Source organism: Aphis gossypii, chromosome 1 (genome assembly GCF_020184175.1).
Source record: "Aphis gossypii isolate Hap1 chromosome 1, ASM2018417v2, whole genome shotgun sequence".
Lineage (NCBI taxonomy): Eukaryota > Metazoa > Arthropoda > Insecta > Hemiptera > Aphididae > Aphis > Aphis gossypii.
The window spans coordinates 10347246-10356963 of record NC_065530.1 but is presented as its reverse complement, the minus strand read 5'-3'; the positions used below and the strand labels follow the sequence as shown (position 1 = coordinate 10356963).

Below are 9718 nucleotides of genomic sequence, written 5' to 3'. Positions count from 1 at the left end.
TATAAAGTCTATTGTTCTAAAAAAATGAGTATGCCTATGCAGTAACAAAATATGACAATCGATTAAGTTATCTCTGTTGGTAGCGCTGTATAAATGTTGACATTTTCCTTCACCAGTTTTTAAAGTTTTTTCCTTATCTAGTGGTAGAAAAATTGAATTTTTCTTCTAAATAAGTAAAAAACGTTTCCATTTCATGCTGTAGTTGTCCTTCTCGAAATTCGATGGTCGGAGGATAACGTTGTACCACTAACACTGTATTGTAAGTTGAACTTTTTATTTTTTCCTCTACCTATATAAAGATTGTAAAAGTAATTTATGTACAACCCCAGTAAATTTTAAGTTTTATTTTCTAATATTGTTTCATTAGGGTTTACTAAAAATCAGAACAAATCGACATTTTTATAAAATATGTAGAATAACTTAAATACTTGTTTTTAAGTTAAACTGATATTTATTCTTTTATTCTAATATACTATATATTACTGACTTGTTGATTATCCACAAAGTAAATTAAGACTTCTGTATTATTATTTTTCACAGTATAATCCCGTTTTATAAATTCTTTGTTAGAAATATTTGAACACCTTATAAATGTAATTCATATTGATTGAATGTTTAAAATAAAAAACTAATGTTTATTCTATTGTTCATTACATTATTAAAATCAAATTATTTTAGCTAGGAAGGTATAAGTATAAATGTATTAAATACTATTCTACTAAAATATATAAATATTAATATTAATATTTTTATTTTGTTTTATATTAATCAATTGTCAATAAAGTCAGAAACAATATAATATAATGTTTTTGCCACAATTTTACTAAAAACTATATTGAGTTGTTAACAAATTAAGATAGACAATGGTTTTAATAGGTACACAAGAATAAAAAAATAATTTTTTAGTTTATAAAATAAATCTATAATTTAAATTTAAATTAGTTAACCTATATAATTAAAACAAATTAATAAATAATTTTAGTTTTACATGATGTATATTTAGGTTGTAGGTAGCTATAAATTATACTGCTACATTCTTCCTATAGCATATTAATTAATGCAGCTTTATTTTTTTAATACTTACATATTGTTTTTCATACTGTTATATAAATCATAGGAAATGTTAGTTTAAAATTAAAAACTGAATTTTTTGTCTAAAATGTTGTTTATAATTAAATGATATAAGATCTTTCATTATATTAATTTTTATAACGTTTTATATCTATTCATTTTTTGAATTGACAATGTAATAAGGGACACCTATAGATTATTTGTTATGATTATATTTAAAAAAAAACACACAAATTGCTGAATGACCTCATTAAATAACTTATTAGTTAAATAATAATCAGTATTTTTATTTTTTTATAAAACATACTTCATAAAAAAAATATATATTTAATAATTGTTCTTTTAAAATTGTCAACTAATGATTTTAATGTTTTTTTTTAATTTTAGGTATATGATTATGTTTTATTAAAAAAACCCATTAATAATAATAATTAATTACATTTTACTAGTCTTCAAAATGTTATCAATATTTTTGTTATTATTTTTATTTTTATTATATTTTTTATCTATAAACTAATATTTTATGGTATTATGAGTTTTGTAGGCATTAAAATAATAAAAAATAGGAAAAAACTAAATACAACATTTTATAATAATAATAAACATTTATTGGATATTATACAACTTACTTGTATTATAAGTAGCCCATAGTAATTTATTAATTATGATTCATAGTACCTAGTGTATTGAGTTAAATAAAAATTGTTATTTCTATAGTAGAAACAATAAACTCAAAATATACCTAAGGTAGTAAACATAAAATATTTTTTTCAGTTTTGTACCTATATTACTATTTATTTATATCCAGATAAAAAAAATGTAAGGTTTCAATTATTATATTTTATAGGTTATCATTATAGTTCATTTGCTTTCAATTATTTGATATCTTGTTACATCTATATAATGTTCTTTATCATTTAGTTTATATGTGTAAACTATGTGTTAAAAATTAAGATTGTAAATATGCATATGAAAGTTATTACCCACAATCTTGTAATAAACAGTCTTGATTTGATACAAGATCAGAGTTACATTTAATCGGATAAGATAAATATACAAATAATGTACGTTTTTAAATTGTTATTATGTAGTCTTTACTTTATCATTTTTAGAAATGAATCACTGTAAGTTCATTTATTATTCACAACATGAAATTACTTTCACTTTTATTTGAACTTAAATTTTGCGAATTTTTTAATTAATTAATTTTTAATATAATACATCCTTGTTTTATTTCATACACATAAAATTAACAAATTATACAATTATTATACATTTATACAATTACAACTAATTAACTTTATTTAATAATATTGTTATGTTGTTTCAAGATATTGACTAATAGTATCTGTTGTTATTTTATTTTTTTTTACTTTAATTTTATGCCGTGACACAGCCAACGTGTATGCCTGTCTTATCCATCTTTTATTTAAAAATAGCTTTTTTTTAAATAGTATTGTCTAATAAATGTTGGCTATATCTATAGTTTTTTCTTGCATCTTCGTGAGAACATTTTTCACTATTCCTACTTTTTAGATACAATTATTCTTGAATGAATTTAATTTAATTCATTATTCACTTAATTATATGATTAATAAATCATATTAATATTTTGATGCTTCAAACAACTTATAGTGTATTTAATTTATATTTTTGTCTGTATTTATTTAACAATTTTTACATTTATTTAAAGGGCTTAATAATGTTATCTAATTTCTTTTATTTAATTCTTCAGTATTTAAGTCTAACTATGGGATGACATTTTTTCATTATTATTTACATTTAATTTAGTACCAAATATTTATTTAAATTGTACAAATGTTTCAAATTACTGATATACCTATTTCAATATCTTAACATTTCTAATCTTTTCTTTTATAAACATTTAAATTTTTTTTAAACAATTATTTAGAAAAATTGTTAATATTTATCTAATTCTTATGATAATTGTATGCATCTATTATTTGTGATTACAATTATTTAATAAAACAAGATATACTTTTAATATTGTTATTTTTAGTTTTAGGTTATACATTATTCATTTCATGACAATAATATGATAGAATAATTTAATTAACTTATATTATTTAAGTTTTGTAACAAAGATGAAGAGGCAGTTTTTTAAGGTTAAGCAATTTGCTGACCAGACATTCTCTAGGTATGATGTTTTTCAGTTTGTTTTATTGTAATAAATATTTAAATAACATTTTTACTTAATTTTTATTTAAAGGTCAGGTAAAACTGAAGCTCTTTCAGATACATTACAAACAGCAGAAAAACGAGTTGAATTTATAAAAAATGCTTGTCAAAATACTACAAAAAAATTATTAGCTACATTAATATCACCTGGACTTGGCCATGACGCTCCTGCACGTGAAAAACGACTTGTAAGTAATATATTATATTTTTTTTATACAAAAATAATTAATTTTAATGTTTTAGAAAAAAATGCCTGACTATTTGCTAGCAATGGCAATGCTTGATAATGGCTCTAATGAAGAAGATAATTTATTAAGGTAAAATATTTAATTTAATATATAGCAATAAAGCTACTTATATATTAAGAAACATGAATGAATATGAAAACATTTTTTCTGTTCAATAACAGTTTTTTACTATGGTAAAATAAAAAAATAACTATCTTTATTTAATAATTTAAGTTCATAGTTTATTTTTGTATAGTGGCTTAATTTAATTTGACTTAAACTCTAAATATATATAAAGATTTATTATGTTTAAATTTAAATTGTATTTTAAATGTTTATTATTTTTAGACAAGTATTAGTGGAATGTAGCAAAGTACAAATATGTTTAGCTAATGCAGGTGTAGATTATGAATCACGTATTGAACAAACAGTGCTTAATAAACTACAACAAATACTGGATGTAGATGTGCCAAATATTATAAAGCAAAAACGATTGCTTACTAAGTTGGTGCTTGATATGGATTTAGCTCGAGCAAAGTAATAATTATAAATTATACATTATTTTATTTTTTATTTACAATATGATATAGACCAAGAGTTCTCAACCTTTTGAGTTTTGAGGTACATGCCTCCTTTCATACTATTTTATGATGTAATGCTCTCCTCGCCATAATAAAATTGAATTATGTTTAATATATATATATAGTGATGCTGAACTCAGACTTTTTGTGAAGCCAAAATCTAAAATGTTTGTCCCACCCACCTAAACTTTTCAGCCATCTAATATGATATAAAAATACTTACAATTTTTTTTGTTTCACATTATAATATATATAACACCATTAACATCTTATTTAACTATGTTAACCGATTATCCCTATATACTCACTCACCTATACTCATCCACCCATTTAAGAATGAAGCGATCGCCTCACATACTATTCGAGCCACTGTATGTATAAATGTTTTTTTTTAATTTTAACACCTTCCTTGTGGGGTGCATTTTCCAAGTTGAGAACCACTAATATAGACAATAGTTTCTTTAAAAGTCTTTAGTCCTGTATAAATATTTAAATTCAATGGGGTATTTATTTAATAATTGTAATAGTTAGTTTAAAGAAATGAGTTTTATATTAATTATTAATTAATAATGAATATTTTATTATTTACCTACTTCATATTCTATTTACTGAGAGAATAGTACCATTTTGTGCATAGGATTGATGAAAATTACGGCCGCTTTGTCAAAAATCTCTTTTCTATAACTAAAACTATTTGATGTACTACAATATATCAATGACAATATATTTACATAAATATTAAATACATTTAAAAAAAAAGTTTTAGAATGTTATAAATTATTAACGTGTCAATGTGGTTGAATAATAGATTATGAATCACAATCACTATAATGAATTGTGATACTGTAGCCTTGTTTTAACTCTAAAGCAACTAACAGTAATCAAGTTGGTTCTATGCTGTAATGGGGAGAAATGACAAGCTCTCGTCTGCCATGCTGTACTTACTATTCTCTCGGGGAAAAGAATACTTTTGTTTTTCGTTTTTTAGTATTATAAATAAACTATTATTATTTATTTGTTTTTTTTAAGATATCAAGGAGTTTTAAAAAACTCTAACTCTGGAAGTTCTCATACAAATAAAGTAGATGCAGTTAAAGAAGAATTAGAAGATATAGAATTGAAAGTCGAACAATGTAAAGTATGTGTATCAAATATTTGATATTAGTTTTTCCTTTTAAATAAACTTATTGTTTTTTTTTTTTTTTACTTACACTTAGGACTCTCTAGCATCAGAAATATTTCAATTAATATCACGAGAAGCAGAACTTTCATCTGTTCTTATAGAATTAATTAAACATCAACGTTCTTACCACCAAACTGCATTAGCTGTTTTGGATGAAATAGTTCCTGAATTAGAAACTGTTGTTGGTATGTTGTATAATTCTTAAATATTTTAAATACTAATATATACATTTTATACAGATAGTAACCCTTCAAAACCAGTTTTTGGTCAAAAACTCGAAGATCATTTAAGAGTTACTAAAAGACGAATAGCCTATCCAATTGAATTATGTATTTGTGCTTTATTGGAAATGGGTGTAGAAGAAGAAGGATTATTTCGAATTGCAGCTGGTGCTTCTAAAGTACGATGCATGAAACTCAGATTAGATTCTAATTGTCTAGATTTAGAATCAGCAGTTGAATACAGAGATCCTCATATAATAGCTGGAGTTTTAAAATCTTATTTAAGACAGTTACCCGAACCTCTATTAACTCATCATTTATATGAAGAATGGATGGCTGCAGCTAAGTATGTATACAATTTGGTTTCAACAATAAGCTACTTAATGTTATGATATATTCTAATCATTTATTAGATTACAAACTAGTGATAGTAGACTTCAAGCAATCCTAAACGTTGTTCAAAAATTACCTCAATCAAATTTATATAACTTACGATATATAATTAAATTTTTGGCTTTGTTGACCAAACATCAAGATGTAAATAAAATGAGTCCACAAAATTTGGCGATAGTTATTGCGCCTAACTTATTATGGACACCTGAAGATAAAAGTGATAATATAGGGTAAGAATTATTAATATGCATTTAGTTATGATACAATATTATCTATTCTTTTTTTATTTGTTTTATCAACTAGGTTGAATATGAATGCAGCTGCATGTCATAATATCATTGTAGACTGTCTAATATCCCATTCAGATTGGATTTTCCCTGGGGGTAAAAATGAAATATTTAATAGTTATTATTTTATCAATACATTTTCATTATTAATTAATAAAAATTAATTTAATTTCAGAAGAAGAATTTTATGTTACATTAAAGATGTTGGATGTAAATGATTTTAATGGTCATAAAAGATCCAGTAGTGGGGATACACATTTGATATTTACAAATGATGCTTTTGACACAAATTTGAAACGGAGTAGATCTAGTACTAATATTACTGATATGAGGTATTTAATGTTTCTATAAAATATGTGTATTTTATTTAATTATTACAAAATTATTAAAACCAATGTTTATTGAGCTTTTTTAGTTAATTAATAAAATTTAATGAAATTTGATTATGATATATTTAGCCCTCCATCAGAGAGCCCAAAACCACATACAAGAGGGCGTAAAAGTAAACCAGCTCCTGTCCCACCATCACCAACAATCAAGACAAACAACATTTTTGAAAGTCCTGCAGTCACTACAAAAGACCAAGACAAAGCTAACTGTGATAAACCTCCGCCCGGTTCCTTATTGAAACCTAGTCAAACTACTGAATCTCCTCGGGAAAAGTTACCAGCTGCTGATACAGGTTCTTTAAAACGTCCTGTTAAGCCTGCAGTTGCCCCACGCACAATACTTGAAACGTCTGATGATACAGTTTTCCGTAAACCTGCTATACCTGAACGACCAGCGTCTTTACAAAGACCATTAAGTTCTTCATTTAGGAGTCTTAGAATATTAACAGATGTTTCTAATGATAAAGTAGATGTAATGATAATTTAATTGTGTTATGTATGCTTAAATATTGATTCCATTTTTATAATTATAGTTAGACCAAGGAGGCCCTATGTTGGAAAGAGCACATTTGTACACAGTGTCTAAACAACAAGTTTCATTGATACAAGTTGGTGATCAATGTGATGATAAAGAAATTAACCAAAATCAACATACTGGTTAGTACAAATTATTAATTAATTAATACCTATTGTACTTAATTCTACTTTTAAAATTAATAATAGGTGAATGCCTACATGTAATACCTATATTTCAGATGTAATAGATACATGTTACACAAATCAAGAAAGTCCAAATGATGATAATGGAGGTTATATAAGTCCAACAATTTCTAGTCACCGAAATATACCATCAGACATCCAATCTGGTTAGCATATTAATTATTATTTAATGATATTTTAATCTGATCTGAAATTAATTTTAGGACAATCATCAGCATTAAAAACACCAACAAGAACTCAACGGCCTATACCTCCTCCACCTCCACCGCCAGTTATTTCTTCAAAAAAGGAACCCGAAAGTACAGATTTATAGCATTTAATAAAAGTGATAGAAAGTTAAAATTTGTTTTTATTTCATTATTAATACATTGACCAAAGAAACAGTAAAGGTTTTTTTAGTTGAATTTCACTGACAAAAGAAGCATTTAATAATTTCTATTTTGTGACCTTTGCCTACCATTATTTATTTATTTATTTATTAATTAATTAATTTATATTTTTTGTTAACTTGAAATATTTTATCTTTTATTTATATATACGTACATATATTATTTAAATTATGTAAATTATTATTACAACATATTTTTTTTTTTGAAAACAAATTGTTGTTTACCTATTTACAGATTGTAATTTAATATTTTTAGACCTTATTTATAAATTAAAGAAACTTCCTTATATTTTTTTACTAAACATATATTATTTTCATTTATAATTATTAAAACTGAAATACAGGGTAAAATAACTAAAAACTGAAAGTTGAGATTATTTAATGTAATTTTGTTGAGTTATAAATATTTTTTTATTAATTTTCCATTAGATCAATATGCACCATATAAAAATGTTTATCAAAAGTAAAAACCACCATGTTAAAACTTTTGGTTGATGTATCATTAAAATAAAAGTTTGATGTTTTATCTATTTATTTTATTTGTAATTATCAATTATCAGCTCTGTTAGAGCATAAATAAATGTACAAACTGTCAATTAATATTGAAATTACTCATGAGTATAAAACAATAATATAAAATAATAACAGCTAAAGTTGTTTACTCTGTACAAAGCTTGGAATATAAAATAAATTTAGAATATATGTACTTTTGAAAAGGATTGGCCAATCAATTTATCAAAATTTCTGAACAAATAATAAACATTTAAAACAAAACAGTTATTAATATTAATAATAAATTTAATTAATTAACTGATAGTCAAGACTTTAGTCTTTTATTAATGTAATCTCTAGATATAGAACATAACTAAATGGTTTTCATAAAATTGGTTAGTTAAAAAAAATAGCTTAAATATCCTTTAAAGTAAAAAAATTAAATATCCTTTAGGTACCTTAAAACAAAACTTTCTAATATCGTTATTAATGAGTACATGTATAATTAACAATATTTTCATTTTATTTGATGTGTTATGTGCTTTTCCAAAAAAATTAATATTTTATATGGTATACTTTAATAATTTATTGATTTTGATTATTTTTATAATAGTTCATAGATGTCATCATTACCTTTTGAAGGTAAGAGTTTTGTTGAAAGTTTCTAAGTTTTTATATTAGAATGCGTAAAACAAGTAATTACATTTATACTAATGATTTGTTCTCTTAAAATAGACTTATTTCCTATAGATAAATCTTCAAATATACATGTATATTGTATATCTTTTTTAACAGTCTCAAAGTTGAATTTTTAGCCAACTGTAATAAACAGCATAGTATTTGCAGGTTTGTAGGTTACATTCAGGGCCGGATTGGTCTGGCGAACTACCGAGTAAAACTTGGTAGGCCAGTTTTAAGTGTTTGGTTATTTATATATATTTTTTTGTGAGTGTTAAATTAGTATAAACATTGGTAGAAAATATAATAAATTATAATTATTTAAACTGTACAGCAGCTGTAATCAAACATTAGAAATTCTAAACTCGGTAGACTGATATCTTACCAATCCGACGCTGGTTACATTCATCACTAAAAGAGGTCATACCATATTACTTATTTCATTTAGACCAGTAAAATGTAATATAATGTTGATAAGCTGAAAAGTTTTCTCCTGAAGCTGTATTATTCACCAAAATATTAATTACTTTCATAAACATATTTTAATAATATTATGGAAAAAAAATATGTTTATTGGATTCCAATTTTTAATGTATTATGTTTCTAGTTTCTTATTTATATGATATTATATCCTATTACATATACTCTGTTTGCCAAGACCAGACCTGCGCAATAGACGAAAATATGTTGTTTCTCGTCACTTGTTGGCTATAACTCATCCACTTATCACCTGTTGCGGAGAAAGGATTTTTAATAAAGTGTCTGTTAGTTGGATGAGCGAAGAAGATTGATCTCTTGGCAAACAGAGTATATAGCATCCTATACATATAAATAATTTTTCTCTAAAACCAAAATAAAAAAAATAATTTTCAATAATTGAAATACAAAT

At 24.0% G+C, this 9718-nt stretch overlaps 1 protein-coding gene across 5 annotated transcripts; it reads left to right on the top strand.

Annotated features, from left to right (window-relative positions):
- Positions 1 to 42: 42 nt before the first annotated feature.
- LOC114127630 (rho GTPase-activating protein 17-like) lies at positions 43 to 8193 on the top strand. Of its 5 annotated transcripts, none has more exons than XM_027991919.2 (15): positions 43 to 259; positions 3164 to 3229; positions 3302 to 3458; positions 3514 to 3587; positions 3846 to 4034; positions 5108 to 5216; positions 5296 to 5446; positions 5501 to 5828; positions 5896 to 6105; positions 6179 to 6258; positions 6338 to 6494; positions 6621 to 7023; positions 7085 to 7208; positions 7307 to 7417; positions 7475 to 8193. In XM_027991919.2, the coding sequence occupies exons 2-15, from the start codon at positions 3177 to 3179 to the stop codon at positions 7582 to 7584; spliced, it is 2256 nt and encodes a 751-aa protein (XP_027847720.2). In that variant the 5' UTR covers positions 43 to 259; positions 3164 to 3176; the 3' UTR covers positions 7585 to 8193. The 5 variants fall into 5 exon arrangements, with proteins under 5 accessions (XP_027847720.2, XP_050058350.1, XP_050058354.1 ...); XM_050202393.1 differs by having other exon boundaries at positions 3098 to 3229; XM_050202397.1 differs by having other exon boundaries at positions 3092 to 3229; positions 6621 to 7017.
- Positions 8194 to 9718: the final 1525 nt, after the last annotated feature.

Coding starts and splice junctions, on each gene's coding strand:
- LOC114127630 (XM_027991919.2), top strand. CDS start 3,177: ATGAAGAGGCAGTTTTTTAAGGTTAAGCAATTTGCTGACCAGACATTC. Junction 4,035..5,107: donor ATGGATTTAGCTCGAGCAAA/GTAATAATTATA, acceptor GTTTTTTTTAAG/ATATCAAGGAGTTTTAAAAA. Junction 7,024..7,084: donor TTTCTAATGATAAAGTAGAT/GTAATGATAATT, acceptor TTATAATTATAG/TTAGACCAAGGAGGCCCTAT.